General features: G+C 54.2%; 1 protein-coding gene across 1 annotated transcript in view; it reads right to left on the reverse strand.

Moving 5' to 3' along the window:
• Nucleotides 1–12,391: 12,391 nt before the first annotated feature.
• Nucleotides 12,392–20,079, reverse strand: part of ABCD1 (ATP binding cassette subfamily D member 1) — a 51,244-nt gene continuing 43,556 nt past the window's right edge. The window contains exon 10 of the mRNA XM_075578376.1: nt 12,392–19,796. Coding sequence (XP_075434491.1) covers nt 19,568–19,796 — 229 coding nt within the window. The 3' untranslated portion in view covers nt 12,392–19,567. The remainder of the gene's footprint in view (nt 19,797–20,079) is intronic.

Below are 20,079 nucleotides of genomic sequence, written 5' to 3' on the forward strand. Positions count from 1 at the left end.
CCTTCTCTCCCTCTCTCTCTCATTGCCCCCCCCCCCTGGGTAGGAGGGTATGGGTTCTCCCGTGGCGCTGTGCTGGTACCAGGCTGTGGCTCCTGCTGAGTTTGCTGTGACGATATATTTCCAACGCTAACAAACGCACATTGGGAACATCATTCGGCTCCTTGTAATCTATAGAAAAGAACAGAAGTCCAAAGCAAAGCGCTGCTGGGCCGCGGAATACTGACCGGCGGAAAGTGCAATATTTGAAGCTTATATGTATAGTCCGGGTGGCTTATTGATTAGTAGTTGGGCCTGTATCAATCGATTTTTACGTGTTAACACAGGCTTAGGAAAGGTTAGCCCAGCGAGAACCGCGCAGAACCGCGCAGAACTCACCAATATGGCGTTCCCAGGGCAGGTCACATAAAGGGAATAGTGCGGGAGGAGACGATGTCAAGCGCACGAAGCCGGAAACCTTTTTATCTTGCTCACGCCTTCTGCCCTTCAGGTGCGCTGATCCGAAGTAACGAGAGTCGAAAAAGTAGAGATGAAAACGGAGCACTGCCGCATAGCGAAAAGGGAATCACGGGGGGACCCCAATAAAAAGTATTTATTAAAGTCTCATGGCCAAAAAGATAAAAGGCGCCCTACCTACGCGTTTCACGGTAAAAAGCACCTCATCATGTACCTTGATAAAGCGCTTTTTAGCGTGAAACGCGTAGGTGGGGCGCCTTTTATCTTTTTGTCCACAAGACGTTAGTAAATACGTTTTTTATTGGGGTCACCTGGTGATTATGTTTTCGCTACGCGTTGTGCTCCGCTTTCATCTCTACTTTTTCCATATAAAAGAATAGTAAGATTCCCTGCGCACAGCATAAACCTTCGGATCCCAGCTCGGCACACTACTAAACACAGATCAAATAATGAGAGAACTGTCAGACATGACGAGGTGTTATATGGTTGAGCACTTTCACTTTATTGCAATTCCAGTGTTGCTAAGCTGGACGTGTAATGTAAGGAAAGCCAGTGGGGACATGCAGGGCTGTGTGTGAGCGGTCACTCTGCAGGTGTGAGGACATGCAGGGCTGTGTGTGAGCGGTCACTGCAGGTGTGGGGACATGCAGGGCTGTGTGTGAGCGGTCTCTCTGCAGGTGTGGGGACATGCAGGGCTGTGTGTGAGCGGTCACTCTGCAGGTGTGGGACATGCAGGGCTGTGTGTGAGCGGTCACTGCAGGTGTGGGGACATGCAGGGCTGTGTGTGAGCGGTCACTCTGCAGGTGTGGGGACATGCAGGGCTGTGTGTGAGCGGTCACTCTGCAGGTGTGGGGACATGCAGGGCTGTGTGTGAGCGGTCACTCTGCAGGTGTGGGACATTCAGGGCTGTGTGTGAGCGGTCACTCTGCAGGTGTGGGACATGCAGGGCTGTGTGTGAGCGGTCACTCTGCAGGTGTGGGGACATGCAGGGCTGTGTGTGAGCGGTCTCTCTGCAGGTGTGGGGACATGCAGGGCTGTGTGTGAGCGGTCACTCAGGTGTGGGGACATGCAGGGCTGTGTGTGAGCGGTCACTGCAGGTGTGAGGACATGCAGTGCTGTGTGTGAGCGGTCACTCTGCAGGTGTGGGGACATGCAGGGCTGTGTGTGAGCGGTCACTGCAGGTGTGAGGACATGCAGGGCTGTGTGTGAGCGGTCACTCTGCAGTTGTGGGACATGCAGTGCTGTGTGTGAGCGGTCACTCTGCAGGTGTGGGGACATGCAGGGCTGTGTGTGAGCGGTCACTGCAGGTGTGAGGACATACAGGGCTGTGTGTGAGCGGTCACTGCAGGTGTGAGGACATGCAGGGCTGTGTGTGAGCGGTCACTCTGCAGTTGTGGGACATACAGGGCTGTGTGTGAGCGGTCACTTTGCAGGTGTGGGGACATGCAGGGCTGTGTGTGAGTGGTCACTCTGCAGGTGTGGGACATGCAGGGCTGTGTGTGAGCGGTCACTGCAGGTGTGGGGACATGCAGGGCTGTGTGTGAGCGGTCACTCTGCAGGTGTGGGGACATGCAGGGCTGTGTGTGAGCGGTCTCTCTGCAGGTGTGGGGACATGCAGGGCTGTGTGTGAGCGGTCACTCTGCAGGTGTGGGGACATACAGGGCTGTGTGTGAGCGGTCACTCTGCAGGTGTGGGACATGCAAGGCTGTGTGTGAGCGGTCACTGCAGGTGTGGGGACATGCAGGGCTGTGTGTGAGCGGTCACTCTGCAGGTGTGGGGACATGCAGGGCTGTGTGTGAGCGGCCACTTTGCAGGTGTGGGACATGCAGGGCTGTGTGTGAGCGGTCACTCTGCAGTTGTGGGACATGCAGTGCTGTGTGTGAGCGGTCACTCTGCAGGTGTGGGGACATGCAGGGCTGTGTGTGAGCGGTCACTGCAGGTGTGAGGACATACAGGGCTGTGTGTGAGCGGTCACTGCTATTGTGAGGACATGCAGGGCTGTGTGTGAGCGGTCACTCTGCAGTTGTGGGACATACAGGGCTGTGTGTGAGCGGTCACTTTGCAGGTGTGGGGACATGCAGGGCTGTGTGTGAGTGGTCACTCTGCAGGTGTGGGACATGCAGGGCTGTGTGTGAGCGGTCACTGCAGGTGTGGGGACATGCAGGGCTGTGTGTGAGCGGTCACTCTGCAGGTGTGGGGACATGCAGGGCTGTGTGTGAGCGGTCACTCTGCAGGTGTGGGGACATACAGGGCTGTGTGTGAGCGGTCACTCTGCAGGTGTGGGACATGCAAGGCTGTGTGTGAGCGGTCACTGCAGGTGTGGGGACATGCAGGGCTGTGTGTGAGCGGTCACTCTGCAGGTGTGGGGACATGCAGGGCTGTGTGTGAGCGGTCACTGCAGGTGTGAGGACATGCAGGGCTGTGTGTGAGCGGTCACTCTGCAGTTGTGGGACATGCAGTGCTGTGTGTGAGCGGTCACTCTGCAGGTGTGGGGACATGCAGGGCTGTGTGTGAGCGGTCACTGCAGGTGTGAGGACATACAGGGCTGTGTGTGAGCGGTCACTGCAGGTGTGAGGACATGCAGGGCTGTGTGTGAGCGGTCACTCTGCAGTTGTGGGACATACAGGGCTGTGTGTGAGCGGTCACTTTGCAGGTGTGGGGACATGCAGGGCTGTGTGTGAGTGGTCACTCTGCAGGTGTGGGACATGCAGGGCTGTGTGTGAGCGGTCACTGCAGGTGTGGGGACATGCAGGGCTGTGTGTGAGCGGTCACTCTGCAGGTGTGGGGACATGCAGGGCTGTGTGTGAGCGGTCTCTCTGCAGGTGTGGGGACATGCAGGGCTGTGTGTGAGCGGTCACTCTGCAGGTGTGGGGACATACAGGGCTGTGTGTGAGCGGTCACTCTGCAGGTGTGGGACATGCAAGGCTGTGTGTGAGCGGTCACTGCAGGTGTGGGGACATGCAGGGCTGTGTGTGAGCGGTCACTCTGCAGGTGTGGGGACATGCAGGGCTGTGTGTGAGCGGTCACTTTGCAGGTGTGGGACATGCAGGGCTGTGTGTGAGCGGTCACTCTGCAGGTGTGGGGACATACAGGGCTGTGTGTGAGCGGTCACTCTGCAGGTGTGGGACATGCAAGGCTGTGTGTGAGCGGTCACTGCAGGTGTGGGGACATGCAGGGCTGTGTGTGAGCGGTCACTCTGCAGGTGTGGGGACATGCAGGGCTGTGTGTGAGCGGTCACTTTGCAGGTGTGGGACATGCAGGGCTGTGTGTGAGCGGTCACTCTGCAGGTGTGGGGACATACAGGGCTGTGTGTGAGCGGTCACTCTGCAGGTGTGGGACATGCAGGGCTGTGTGTGAGCGGTCACTCTGCAGTTGTGGGACATACAGGGCTGTGTGTGAGCGGTCACTTTGCAGGTGTGGGGACATGCAGGGCTGTGTGTGAGCGGTCACTCTGCAGGTGTGGGGACATGCAGGGCTGTGTGTGAGCGGTCACTCTGCAGGTGTGGGGACATGCAGGGCTGTGTGTGAGCGGTCACTCTGCAGGTGTGGGGACATGCAGGGCTGTGTGTGAGTGTTCACTGCAGGTGTGAGGACATGCAGGGCTGTGTGTGAGCGGTCACTCTGCAGGTGTGGGGACATGCAGGGCTGTGTGTGAGCGGTCACTCTGCAGGTGTGGGGACATGCAGGGCTGTGTGTGAGCGGTCACTCTGCAGGTGTGGGACATGCAGGGCTGTGTGTGAGCGGTCACTCTGCAGGTGTGGGGACATGCAGGGCTGTGTGTGAGCGGTCACTCTGCAGGTGTGGGGACATGCAGGGCTTTGTGTGAGCGGTCACTCTGCAGGTGTGGGACATGCAGGGCTGTGTGTGAGCGGTCACTCTGCAGGTGTGGGGACATGCAGGGCTGTGTGTGAGCGGTCACTCTGCAGGTGTGGGACATGCAGGGCTGTGTGTGAGTGGTCACTCTGCAGGTGTGGGACATGCAGGGCTGTGTGTGAGTGGTCACTCTGCAGGTGTGGGGACATGCAGGGCTTTGTGTGAGCGGTCACTCTGCAGGTGTGGGACATGCAGGGCTGTGTGTGAGTGGTCACTCTGCAGGTGTGGGACATGCAGGGCTGTGTGTGAGCGGTCACTCTGCAGGTGTGGGACATGCAGGGCTGTGTGTGAGCGGTCACTCTGCAGGTGTGGGACATACATGGCTGTGTGTAAGCGGTCACTCTGCAGGTGTGGGGACATACAGGGCTGTGTGTAAGCGGTCACTCTGCAGGTGTGGGGACATGCAGGGCTGTGTGTGAGCGTTCACTCTGCAGGTGTGGGGATCCAGACACATACATAGACGTCCATTATACACTGTCATGATGTAACAGTCGGAATGGGCGTGCCCTGGCGCTCGGTGCCAACATTACCACATTACCCTCTGGGAACTCTGTGCGGCATCCTGGGTATAGAAACATATATAGCGGGAACAGGAGTAAGGATACATCTGTACCTGTGTGCAGTGTGCGAGGACACATCGTATATACCTGTGTGCAGTGTGTGAGGATACGCCGTATATACCTGTGTGCAGTGTGCGAGGATACACTGTATATACCTGTGTGCAGTGTGCGAGGATACACTGTATATACCTGTGTGCAGTGTGTGAGGATACACTGTATATACCTGTGTGCAGTGTGCGAGGATACGCTGTATATACCTGTGTGCAGTGTGCGAGGATACACCGTATATACCTGTGTGCAGTGTGCGAGGATACACTGTATATACCTGTGTGCAGTGTGCGAGGACACACCGTATATACCTGTGTGAGGTGTGCGAGGATACACCGTATATACCTGTGTGCAGTGTGCGAGGATACACTGTATATACCTGTGTGCAGTGTGCGAGGATACACCGTATATACCTGTGTGCAGTGTGCGAGGACACACCGTATATACCTGTGTGCAGTGTGCGAGGACACGCCGTATATACCTGTGTGCAGTGTGCGAGGACACACCGTATATACCTGTGTGCAGTGTGCGAGGAACCGCCGTATATACCTGTGTGCAGTGTGCGAGGATACACCGTATATACCTGTGTTCAGTGTGCGAGGACACGCCGTATATACCTGTGTGCAGTGTGCGAGGATACACAGTACTTTATATACCTGTGTGAGGTGTGCGAGTATACACTGTATATACCTGTGTGCAGTGTGTGAGGATACACTGTATATACCTGTGTGCAGTGTGCGAGGACACACTGTATATACCTGTGTGCAGTGTGTGAGGATACGCCGTATATACCTGTGTGCAGTGTGCGAGGATACACTGTATATACCTGTGTGCAGTGTGCGAGGATACACTGTATATACCTGTGTGCGAGGATACACTGTATATACCTGTGTGCAGTGTGCGAGGACACACCGTATATACCTGTGTGCAGTGTGCGAGGACACACCGTATATACCTGTGTGCAGTGTGCGAGGATACACTGTATATACCTGTGTGAGGTGTGCGAGGATACACCGTATATACCTGTGTGCAGTGTGCGAGGATACACTGTATATACCTGTGTGCAGTGTGCGAGGATACGCCGTATATACCTGTGTGCAGTGTGTGAGGATACACTGTATATACCTGTGTGCAGTGTGCGAGGATACACTGTATATACCTGTGTGAGGTGTGCGAGGATACACCGTATATACCTGTGTGCAGTGTGCGAGGATACACTGTATATACCTGTGTGCAGTGTGCGAGGATACACCGTATATACCTGTGTGCAGTGTGTGAGGATACACTGTATATACCTGTGTGCAGTGTGCGAGGATACGCCGTATATACCTGTGTGCAGTGTGCGAGGATACACTGTATATACCTGTGTGCAGTGTGTGAGGATACACTGTATATACCTGTGTGCAGTGTGCGAGGATACAATGTATATACCTGTGTGCAGTGTACGAGGACACACCGTATATACCTGTGTGCAGTGTGCGAGGACACACCGTATATACCTGTGTGCAGTGTGCGAGGATACACTGTATATACCTGTGTGCAGTGTGCGAGGATACACTGTATATACCTATGTGCAGTGTGCGAGGATACACTGTATATACCGGTGTGCAGTGTGCGAGGATACACTGTATATACCCGTGTGCAGTGTACGAGGACACACCGTATATACCTATGTGTAGTGTACGAGGATACACTGTATATACCTATGTGCAGTGTGTGAGGATACGCCGTATATACCTGTGTGCACTGTGCGAGGATACACTGTATATACCTGTGTGCAGTGTGCGAGGATACACTGTATATACCTGTGTGCAGTGTGTGAGGATACGCCGTATATACCTGTGTGCAGTGTGCGAGGATACACTGTATATACCTGTGTGCAGTGTGTGAGGATACGCCGTATATACCTGTGTGCAGTATGTGAGGATACACTGTATATACCTGTGTGCAGTGTGTGAGGATACGCCATATATACCTGTGTGCAGTATGTGAGGATACACTGTATATACCTGTGTGCAGTGTGTGAGGATACACTGTATATACCGGTGTGCAGTGTGCGAGGATACACTGTATATACCTGTGTGCAGTGTGTGAGGATACACTGTATATACCTGTGTGCAGTGTGCGAGGATACACTGTATATACCTGTGTGCAGTGTGCGAGGATACACCGTATATACCTGTGTGCAGTGTGCGAGGATACACCGTATATACCTGTGTGCAGTGTGCGAGGATACACTGTATATACCTGTGTGCAGTGTGCGAGGATACACCGTATATACCTGTGTGCAGTGTGCGAGGATACACTGTATATACCTGTGTGCAGTGTGTGAGGATACACTGTATATACCTGTGCGAGGATACACTGTATATACCTGTGCGAGGATACACTGTACATACACCTGTGTGTGAGAATACTGTATATACCTGTGTGCACAGGATAAAGCTACACCATATATACTTGTGCCCGTGTCCCTGCCCTTTAGCGCTTATAATGAGACTTTGTCTCTCACACAGAAACAGACATTTGGGACACAGGCCGATATCACTGGGTTCCCCACACTGCACAGGGCGATATCACTGGGTTCCCCGCACTGCACAGGGCGATATCACTGGGTTCCCCACACTGCACAGGGCGATATCACTGGGTTCCCCACACTGCACAGGGCGATATCACTGGGTTCCCAGCACTGCACAGGGCGATATCACTGGGTTCCCCGCACTGCACAGGGCGATATCACTGGGTTCCCCACACTGCACAGGGCGATATCACTGGGTTCCCCACACTGCACAGGGCGATATCGCTGGGTTCCCCACATCGCACAGGGCGATATCACTGGGTTCCCCGCACTGCACAGGGCGATATCACTGGGTTCCCCACACTGCACAGGCCGATATCACTGGGTTCCCCACACTGCACAGGGCGATATCACTGGGTTCCCCGCACTGCACAGGCCGATATCACTGGGTTCCCCGCACTGCACAGGGCGATATCACTGGGTTCCCCACACTGCACAGGGCGATATCACTGGGTTCCCCGCACTGCACAGGGCGATGATATCACTGGGTTCCCCGCACTGCACAGGGCGATGATATCACTGGGTTCCCCACACTGCACAGGGCGATATCACTGGGTTCCCCACCCGCACATGGCGATATCACTGGGTTCCCCGCACTGCACAGGGCGATGATATCACTGGGTTCCCCACACTGCACAGGGCGATATCACTGGGTTCCCCACACTGCACAGGGCGATATCACTGGGTTCCCCACCCGCACAGGGCGATATCACTGGGTTCCCCACACTGCACAGGGAGATATCACTGGGTTTCCCACACTGCACAGGGCGATATCACTGGGTTTCCCACACTGCACAGGGCGATATCACTGGGTTCCCCACACTGCACAGGGCGATATCACTGGGCTCCCCACACTGCACAGGGCGATATCACTGGGTTCCCCACACTGCACAGGGCGATATCACTGGGCTCCCCGCACTGCACAGGGCGATATCACTGGGCTCCCCACACTGCACAGGGCGATATCACTGGGTTCCCCACACTGCACAGGGCGATATCACTGGGCTCCCCACACTGCACAGGGCGATATCACTGGGTTCCCCACACTGCACAGGGCGATATCACTGGGCTCCCCACACTGCACAGGGCGATATCACTGGGTTCCCCACACTGCACAGGGCGATATCACTGGGTTCCCCGCACTGCACAGGGCGATATCACTGGGTTCCCTACACTGCACAGGGCGATATCACTGGGCTCCCCACACCGCACAGGGCGATATCACTGGGTTCCCCACACCGCACAGGGCGATATCACTGGGTTCCCCACACCGCACAGGGCGATATCACTGGGTTCCCCACACTGCACAGGGCGATATCACTGGGTTCCCCACACAGCACAGGGCGATATCACTGGGTTCCCCGCACTGCACAGGGCGATATCACTGGGTTCCCCGCACTGCACAGGGCGATATCACTGGGTTCCCCACACCGCACAGGGCGATATCACTGGGTTCCCCACACTGCACAGGGCGATATCACTGGGTTCCCCGCACTGCACAGGGCGATATCACTGGGTTCCCCGCACTGCACAGGGCGATATCACTGGGTTCCCCACACTGCACAGGGCGATATCACTGGGTTCCCCGCACTGCACAGGGCGATATCACTGGGTTCCCCACACTGCACAGGGCGATATCACTGGGTTCCCCACACTGCACAGGGCGATATCACTGGGTTCCCCACACTGCACAGGGCGATATCACTGGGTTCCCCACACTGCACAGGGCGATATCACTGGGTTCCCCACACTGCACAGGGCGATATCGCTGGGTTCCCCACACTGCACAGGGCGATATCGCTTGGTTCCCCGCACTGCACAGGGCGATATCACTGGGTTCCCCACACTGCACTGGGCGATTTCACTGGGTTCCCCACACTGCACAGGGCGATATCACTGTGTTCCCCACACTGCACAGGACGATATCACTGGGTTCCCCGCACTGCACAGGGCGATATCACTGGGTTCCCCACACCGCACAGGGCGATATCACTGGGTTCCCCGCACCGCACAGGGCGATATCACTGGGTTCCCCACACCGCACAGGGCGATATCACTGGGTTCCCCACACTGCACAGGGCGATATCACTGGGTTCCCCGCACTGCACAGGGCGATATCACTGGGTTCCCCACACCGCACAGGGCGATATCACTGGGTTCCCCGCACTGCACAGGGCGATATCACTGGGTTCCCCACACCGCACAGGGCGATATCACTGGGTTCCCCGCACCGCACAGGGCGATATCACTGGGTTCCCCGCACTGCACAGGGCGATGATATCACTGGGTTCCCCACACTGCACAGGGCGATATCACTGGGTTCCCCACACTGCACAGGGCGATATCACTGGGTTCCCCACACCGCACAGGGCGATATCACTGGGTTCCCCACACCGCACAGGGCGATATCACTGGGTTCCCCACACCGCACAGGGCGATATCACTGGGTTCCCCGCACCGCACAGGGCGATATCACTGGGTTCCCCACACCGCACAGGGCGATATCACTGGGTTCCCCACACTGCACAGGGCGATATCACTGGGTTCCCCACACCGCACAGGGCGATATCACTGGGCTCCCCGCACCGCACAGGGCGATATCACTGGGTTCCCCGCACCGCACAGGGCGATATCACTGGGTTCCCCACACCGCACAGGGCGATATCACTGGGTTCCCCACACTGCACAGGGCAATATCACTGGGTTCCCCACACTGCACAGGGCGATATCACTGGGTTCCCCTCACTGCACAGGGCGATATCACTGGGTTCCCCACACCGCACAGGGCGATATCACTGGGTTCCCCTCACCGCACAGGGCGATATCACTGGGTTCCCCACACTGCACAGGGCGATATCACTGGGTTCCCCACACTGCACAGGGCGATATCACTGGGTTCCCCTCACCGCACAGGGCGATATCACTGGGTTCCCCACACTGCACAGGGCGATATCACTGGGTTCCCCTCACCGCACAGGGCGATATCACTGGGTTCCCCACACCGCACAGGGCGATATCACTGGGTTCCCCACACTGCACAGGGCGATATCACTGGGTTCCCCGCACTGCACAGGGCGATATCACTGGGTTCCCCGCACTGCACAGGGCGATATCACTGGGTTCCCCACACCGCACAGGGCGATATCACTGGGTTCCCCGCACAGCACAGGGCGATATCGCTGGGTTCCCCGCACTGCACAGGGCGATATCGCTGGGTTCCCCACACTGCACAGGGCGATATCACTGGGATCCCCACACTGCACAGGGCGATATCACTGGGTTCCCCACACTGCACAGGGCGATATCACTGGGTTCCCCGCACTGCACAGGGCGATATCACTGGGTTCCCCACACTGCACAGGGCGATATCACTGGGTTCCCCACACTGCACAGGACGATATCACTGGGTTCCCCACACTGCACAGGGCGATATCACTGGGTTCCCCACACTGCACAGGGCGATATCACTGGGTTCCCCGCACTGCACAGGGCGATATCACTGGGTTCCCCACACTGCACAGGGCGATATCGCTGGGTTCCCCGCACTGCACAGGCTTTATACGGTTTTTCTCACTGCATTAGGTGGTGCTCAGGGTGGGCGTTTGATACAGGAAGTCCGGCTGTAATTCTGGCAGCGCTGCAGGTACATGGCGTGAGGCGACTTCCTAATCAGAGCTGGTAGCAGTACAGAGTAAGCCTTTCGTGCTCCCATTGCTGCACATTCCACCGTCGCTCCTCTGTACTATCCGGATACAATGTTACTGCGGCCCTTCTCGTGTCATCGGTTACAACATTTCGTGTTAGGCCGAGATGACAGATACTATATAGCGGGGATCTCACAGTGACCGTCTCAGGAAACATGGCGGATATTGTAACTGTGAACATTATTATGTTATACACAGGACAGACTTGAAACGGAGAGGTAACTCTCAATGCATTTTCCCCCGGGTAAAATATGTGATAAACAAGTTTGTACTTAAACCGCTGGTTTAAAAACATCTAAGCAGAATGTTATACTGTTTGTCATATTGTAAGGAAGGGCCCAGTCACTGGGGGGGCTGGGAAGCTCGGAGGGGAGATCGGGGGGGCAGCTCGGAGGGGAGATCGGGGGGCAGCTCGGAGGGGAGATCGGGGGGGCAGCTCGGAGGGGCAGCTCGGAGGGGAGATCGGGGGGCAGCTCGGAGGGGAGATCGGGAGCCAGATCGAAGAGGCTGCAGTGGATTGAGATTCCTCAGTAAAATCTCCACATTTCTTCTGTTTCAGGAACAAAGTTAGAGATGAAGAAGTGAGGCAGAGGACAGGTCTGTGCGGAGGAAGTGAAAACCCTCGCTACGCAGCAGCTCTCCGCCACACATTTGTCACGTGGAATCTGTCCCACAGACTGGCTGATCAGCACCTGCTGCCTGGTATCGCATTATACAGATATACATATATTACACTATAGGGAAGTCATCTATTCTGTACTGTCCCAATGTTACACTTCCTCCTTCAGGAGCCTCTGTGCGCGTAGTCACATGGAAAACCCAGCCATGGGGGCTCAAGGGCACTACACACCACCCTAATACAGGGGTTTTCAACCCAGTCCTCAATACCCACCCAACAGGTCAGGTTTTCAGGATATCCCTGCTTCAGCACAGGTGGCTCAATCTCTGACTGAGCCTTTGATTGAGCCACCCGTGCTGAACCTGGGATATCCTTAAAACCTGACCTGTTTGGGGGTATTGAGGATTGGCGTTGAGCACCCCTGCCCTGATACATTGCCATGCCCGCTGTAATAACACCGCGTTGCACCCCCCCCCCCCCAGTCAGGAGGGCAGTTACCCACCTGTATAGGAGGCATGCTCATTTCTGATGGAGTGAGAAATAACACAAGATAACGTTCATTCTGAAATGTATATATTTATTTGGAACCAACTAAGAAAGACAATTAGTCTTGGAAAGAACGATTAAGGCACGATTCATGATTATCTACGCCGCGTACGACAGTTACATTGCATAGTCGGTTATGGAAAGAAATTGCCGGAGCCTGCTCTCTGGGGTACAATATCAAGCTGTGATGTGGGGGACCCCGACCCGGCCTGAATTACCTGGGATTTGTATAGCAGTTACTACCGGGTCTGATGGGATAACGTGTGTCGGAGATTGAGAAATCCTGGTGTTTGGCTGTTAAACCCAACAGGTGAGGCAGTGATCGGCATGTAAAGACGTATCCCCCCCCTGCCGTGTCCTGCACACTATGAAACGTCCAAAGCAAAGTCCCACTGACCATATGGGAACCCAGCAAAAGGGCACTGCCCATTACTCTGCCAGCAAGAGGGCACTGCCCATTACTCTGCCAGCAAGAGGCCTCTGTCCATTACTCTGCTTCTCTGCCAGCAAGAGGCCTCTGCCCATTACTCTGCTTCTCTGCCAGCAAGAGGCCTCTGCCCATTACTCTGCTTCTCTGCCAGCAAGAGGCCTCTGCCCATTACTCTGCTTCTCTGCCAGCAAGAGGCCTCTGCCCATTACTCTGCTTCTCTGCCAGCAAGAGGCCTCTGCCCATTACTCTGCTTCTCTGCCAGCAAGAGGGTCAGTCGTGTTTCTGCTGTATACATGAACACCTATATTTTACATCTGCTATAAAAAAGAAACATTTTAAATGATGAAATGATTATTACAAATGTTAGGGATTGTGTTACGTGGCTGAGTGCTTTGTGTTTTGCTTAGGATGACTGGGAACAACAAAAGGGAGAGAAACAGGAAAAAACAGGGTCTGTGTTCCCACGCAGCACCCTCACTTTGCCATGAATGGGCCGTACCTGCCAACAATTAGGTTAGGCCAGAGGTGGGCAACTCCAGTCCTCAAGGGTCAGCAACAGGTCAGGTTTTCAGGATACCTGACTGAGCCATCTGTGTTGAAGCAAGGATACGCTGAAAACCTGACCCGTTGGAGGGAGTTGAGGACCCCTGGGTTAGGGGATCAGGACCAGTCTGCAATATTCAATGAAGGTCGGGTTTTTAGCGAGAGACGGAGTTGGCAAAGGAAATGGGTGTGCAGGACGGGGTCACGTTGTATTGAAACACCGTGCCCTCTTGCATACAAGTAGCTGGCAACAGCAACACGAAGCCACCGCTTAACCCTTTCCTGTGCAAGAGGATTAAGTCACAGTCCCATTAAGCCAGCCCCACAAGTTTAACCCTGTCCCCTGATCACTGGCACTTTGGAAGAGCCGCCCCTCTCTCCTTTCGGGGTAAACCCCTTGTGCTTTTTCCTGTTTAACTCACAGGTTTACAATGGTCAAGTCTTAACCTTCTCACTGCCAGAGTCCTGAAACACGTTGCTGCTAAGCGGCCAAATAGTCCGACAGCTACAGTATGTGCGGGTGTTTTACTCTTCGTTATGTCCCAATGACACGCTGTCAAGCGTGACTGCAGCCATTGCATTCTGGGAGAATATTCACCTGTTTTATTAACCCTTCAATGAATGGATCATCGGATATTCCTCTACTTTTCCATCTAGTAAGCAGCTGGGCACAGTTAATAACACAGTAACACAACAGTAATTCACGGTGGGTGGAAATAATTGAAGCAGAAATATTAAGGCAGTCTTGGAGGCAAAGAGAATGCTGTGTTCCCCTGAAAATGAATATACTGCATTGCAAAACAATACTGGGTATCCGGGACTGTCCCGTCAACTAGTTCATCTACTTAGAAAACAGACAGCCACCTCCTGGTGACCTCCACTACAAACCTCTAACGCCCTACGACCCTTGCAAACACCAGTACAGACCCAGGCTCCCCTCTTTATCAGGGGACAGGCACGGCACAAAATCCACATGTCTGGCCTGGGCGACACGTGGGATGTATTGTACACCAGGAAAAAGGATCCTATGGGGGAAAAAGTCTATAGCAGGAGTGGCCAACTCCAGTCCTCAAGGGCCACCAACAGGCCAGGAATTAGGGATATCCCTGCTTCAGCACAGGTGGCTCAATCAGTGGCGCAGTCACTGAAGCAGGGATATCCTGAAAACCTGACCAGTTGGTGGCCCTTGAGGACTGGTGTTGGCCGCCCCTGGTCTATAGATACTCAGTATAATTATAAAGTGCAGCACGTTCACCTTTTATTTGTAAAGGGGAACTTTCAGGTCTGCGTTATTCTGCAAACCAGCAATCAAATCCCCGCCAATAACCCCCCCCCGCCAGGCAAAGCAACCGATTCACTTACACCCAGGAAAGGGAAGGGCCAGAGCGTCCACTTCCAGCAATCAATACACGTCTGTTATCAGCGTATGTGGCGTGCATGAAATGCGCCGTTATTGCACATAGTAAGATGATGCACATAGTAAGATGATGCACATAGTAAGACGATGCACACAGTAAGACGATGCACACAGTAAGACGATGCACACAGTAAGACGATGCACACAGTAAGACGATGCACACAGTAAGACGATGCACACAGTAAGACGATGCACACAGTAAGACGATGCACACAGTAAGACGATGCACACAGTAAGACGATGCACACAGTAAGACGATGCACACAGTAAGACGATGCACACAGTAAGACGATGCACACAGTAAGACGATGCACACAGTAAGACGATGCACACAGTAAGACGATGCACACAGTAAGACGATGCACACAGTAAGACGATGCACACAGTAAGACGATGCACACAGTAAGACGATGCACACAGTAAGACGATGCACACAGTAAGACGATGCACACAGTAAGACGATGCACATAGTAAGACGATGCACATAGTAAGATGATGCCACGGGAACGCAGCTCTGCGCTTCCATTAGTACAAAAATACATAGTGCAAACATTGGGTGAGGAAGGGGGGGGAGGGGAGATTGGCAAGAGGTCAATGGCTGATGACCCCATGGAGGCACTGGACAGGGGTTAAAGGCCACTATATATCTGAAAGGCAAGGAGGATTAGGGGCGTACAGAAGGCAGGGTTTCCGTGACACAGCCCCGCTGCATCATCTTGCTGTGTAGATATTTAGCAGCCCTTTAAGCCATTTTGAACCCTCATGTTGCAACCATGAGCTGCTTCACTGGGCTCTCTCTGCTGCGGTTGCATTTTAGCTTAATCTTTAACCGATTCACTCCAAGCCGGTCTGGATAGGGTTAAAGAGCATTTCAACATGCCTCTTCAGTTCTGCGCTTCCACCCCTAGCCTTGTGTACACAAGAGGTGTGTGGGGGAGCGGGGGCTCAGATACCTCCCTCTTCCAATCCAAGCAAATCTTTTCTCTACACAACATCCTAAGGGACGAGCACGTGACAGTAACACACCTGGATCAGCCCCGTGGGTGCACAGCGAGGCTGTGTGTCACAGCGGGGAGCAGACACACAATGGGCAGAGTGTATTACCTGCCGGGAAACTCCGCCCTGTGTAACCTGATGCGTGACTCACACAGGACATATTATGTGGCCTGCCACCACCACAGTAACCGTGGGGGGTCTTTAACCACTCCACTGCCAAAGACTTTTGTGCTCCATTTATCCCTTCTGCTATAACCAGGACTGGATTAGAAGCTCACATCACATTATCCATTGACTGCTCTCTCACGCTCCAATAGGAAGCTGGCATACCAGGTCCTGGCATAGCAGGCTGGGCACTGTGGGTCCGCAGGCTGGGCACAGCGAGGGTCGAAGGCTGGGCACCGCAGGTCCGCAGGCTGGGCACCGCAGGGTCACAGGCCGGGCACAGCGAGGGTCGCAGGCCGGGCACAGCGAGGGTCGCAGGCCGGACACAGCGAGGGTCGCAGGCCGGGCACAGCGAGGGTCGCAGGCCGGGCACAGCGAGGGTCGCAGGCCGGGCACAGCGAGGGTCCGCAGGCCGGGCACAGCGAGGGTCGCAGGCCGGGCACAGCGAGGGTCGCAGGCCGGGCACAGCGAGGGTCGCAGGCCGGGCACAGCGAGGGTCGCAGGCCGGGCACAGCGAGGGTCGCAGGCCGGGCACAGCGAGGGTCGCAGGCCGGGCACAGCGAGGGTCGCAGGCCGGGCACAGCGAGGGTCGCAGGCCGGGCACAGCGAGGGTCGCAGGCTGTGCCATCCAGGTTTCTGTGCCAGTGGAAGTCGGCATTTAATGAACCAGAAGGTGAAGTGGGAGAGATTTCACAGCATTAATAATACTTTGCCATACTCTGTACTTCTTTATACAGCAGCATGTTTGTTTTCAGGATGTGAACATGAAATTCTGCTGTTATTGTATTTAAAAAAAAAAAAAAAAAAAAATGGACGGTGGTATAATGGTATGGTGGTATAATGGTATGGTGGTATAATGGTATGGTGGTATAATGGTATGGTGGTATAATGGTATAATGGTATGGTGGTATGGTGGTATAATGGTATGGTGGTATGGTGGTATAATGGTATGGTGGTATAATGGTATGGTTGTATAATGGTATAATGGTATGGTGGTATAATGGTATGGTGGTATAATGGTATGGTGGTATGGTTGTATAATGGTATAATGGTATGGTGGTATAATGGTATGGTGGTATGGTGGTATAATGGTATGGTGGTATAATGGTATGGTGGTATAATGGTATGGTGGTATAATGGTATGGTGGTATGGTTGTATAATGGTATAATGGTATGGTGGTATAATGGTAACCCCCCTCCTCACCACACTGACCCAACAGTCACATGGGGACTCAGTCAAATGATCGCCCAAATGGCAGCACTGGAAATACCTCCTGTTTCAGAGACTGTAGGGCTCTTAACCCCCTTGTCTGAGGGGCCAGTGACACACGGAAAAATTAAGGGGTTTAAACCCCAAAAAGGCCCCAAAAATAGGGGGGGGGGCGGGGGCGATGGGTTGATTGAATTTGACAAAAATAAAGAAACTGCCCCAGATTTATCAAAGGCAAAAAACCCACAAAATTTGGTGCTAACTCCCCTCCAGAAAATGAAATGTGCAAATGATGTTATTATAAGGGTGCGAGAAGCGGAAATGCACTTTAATCGCAGTCACTTTAAAAGGTCACAGCGTCTCTGGGACCGGCGTAAAACAGGCTCCCACATACGGAATGAAACGCCCGGCGCCATTAAAGTCGCTTCAGTTAACAAGCCCCCTCTCTCACACTGGGGATTAAAGCGTTTGATAAATGGTCATCGCTGTATCACACACATGTGAATCCACAAGAGGGAAGGGGGGGGGGGGGAACGGATCCCACTATTCGTTTCTATTTAGAGCACAACAAACCGATCACTTTCTCAGCCAAACAACCAAAAGTAGCAGCGAGAGGAACGTCTTGTAATCGTGAGCAGCAGGACATCAGAGGCACAGAGAGGCACAAGGGGGCACAGGGGCTTGTTATTGACTGTTACACAGCTCTGCTGTGCATCATGATGATAGCTCAGCGGAGTTAGCCGCAGGCCGTGGCTCCCATAGGGACACTCTTCGTTGTCCGAACGACCCAGTTAGTGAACGAAGAAACAGGAAGGGCAGTACAGACAGGAGCGGATCACAGGCTTCTGACACCGGCACGCACAGCAGCAGTATCACGCCCCCGCGAGGGACCTCACAGAGAGACGCCCCCGCGAGGGACCTCACAGAGAGACACCCCCGCGAGGGACCTCACAGAGAGAGACGCCCCCGCGAGGGACCTCACAGAGAGACACCCCCGCGAGGGACCTCACAGAACGAGAGAACCCCCCCCGGGCTCATATCATCTATCAGAAAACAAACCAAAACCTTTTTTCTAAACCCCGATTTTACAGCCGAGAAGCTTTGAAAAACCATTCGACATCTTGGGGTTAGTGTAAAAGGCCCTGCCCTGTTTAGGGAAGGTAGAGTTACAAACCCAAATCACTGCCTTTCCCTGGCCGCCAGAAACAGTTTGGCCCAACAAACTGGCTGCTGGGGGACCTGCTCTGCACAGCTCTCAATGCCAACAGATGCAACGAAAAATCCCCCAAAGAAACAGGACCAAACAAACCTTACAAAAATGTGCAGAATGTTAGTATGCGGACAGGCCCGGAACATTCCCAGCTCGGATCCGGGACACCGCGAGTGAGCGACTGTTTGCTGCGAGTGGAGGCAGGATCTCTCGGGGCACGTTTGCTGGCACGGGTGTCACCTATTAGGTGTTCTATTGTTACTGGCAACTGGAAGGCGACTCCCTGGCCCGGGGCACTGCTGCCCACTTCACATTTTGGGGGACAGACATGGGGGCGTAACTGCCTGCAGCACTTACACCAGGGGTGGCCAACTGCAGTCCTCAAGGGCCACCAACAGGTCAGGTTTTCAGGATAACCCCAGCTTCAGCACAGGTGGTTCAATCAGAGGCTCTGTCAAAGACGGAGCCTCTGATTGAGCTACCTGTGCTGAAGCAGAGATATCCTGAAAACCTGACCTGTTTGTGGCCCTGGAGGACTGCAGTTGGCTGTCCCTGACCTACACGTTCTTCTGTTTACTCAAAAACGCACACGGGGATCCCACAACCACCCTGTGTGCATGCAGTCACCGGGGCGGCGACCCCAGACTTTAACACTTTCCCTGCCAGAGCAAGGCATTTCCAATGCACTGGCAGAGAAGGGGTTAACGAGGTCTGCGCAGCGGTATGGGCATTTCCACCCGTGGCCCATCCCTCCAGGACGCAGACATACCCCTGCGGCAGTGCCGGCTACATCAGTCAGGTTGTGTAGGAAAGATACTCAGGCTTGGGAAGGTAAGGGGGTTCCCAGCGGGGCCGATGAAGCACACGGCAGCGTTCCTGTCCCATTTGTGGGGAGCGGAGGCTAAAACCAGAGCGGACAGTCCCCTCTTTGCAGCTCAAAGCAGCTCATGGGAAGAACACAAAGTCAGGTGCTTTCCACGTGGGTTTGATGCTCAGTGACCAAAAAGTGCAGCGTAACGGCTCCCGTGTCTAAGCAGTCCTGCGAAGGAGTTAATATTATATATTAAGCTCCTTCAAGCACGCCTCAATTCACGGTGTAGGGCCATGGGTAATTAATCATACCCAAATACATATTGGTGGTACCAATGACCGCTGGCAGGATGTCCAGCCACTGCATAAGGTTGAGGTCAGTCGTGGCACACCATGTGGGTGCCCTCACAAAGCTGGCTCCGTGGTGCCGCTGCCGTCTGTGCTGTTCACCTCCGAACCTTCGCCCAGGATCTGGCAGAGTTCACTCATCCGCTGCTGCATCTCGGGCACGCCTGCCAGCTGCTGCTCCAGCCGCTGCTTCTCCTCCGTGAGCGAGAGACGGACGGCGGTGTCCAGCTTCTCAAACTTCCAGCCGCCTTCCCCATCAAACTGCAGGAGGTGGGTGTGGTACTTCCTGTGAGGGAAGGAGATAGGTGTGAGCCAAGCCTGGTAACCCACTCATGGTCTGAGAGCGCTCACCTAGTACTTATATCATTAGGAATACAAAAATTATATATCAATGGCGCTCTGCACTAATAAAATATAAACATATAATATATAGTAATGGAAATATACAACCAGTGGCGTGGATGTTTCTCCTGGGAATGGATGTTCCACATGTGATGGGAAAACATGTAAGGGAAAAAAATCACAACATAGTGTAATACTGTAAGACATACATACAAACATATAACATA

The sequence above is a fragment of the Ascaphus truei genome, chromosome 21 (genome assembly GCF_040206685.1).
Source record: "Ascaphus truei isolate aAscTru1 chromosome 21, aAscTru1.hap1, whole genome shotgun sequence".
NCBI classification, from domain to species: Eukaryota; Metazoa; Chordata; class Amphibia; order Anura; family Ascaphidae; genus Ascaphus; species Ascaphus truei.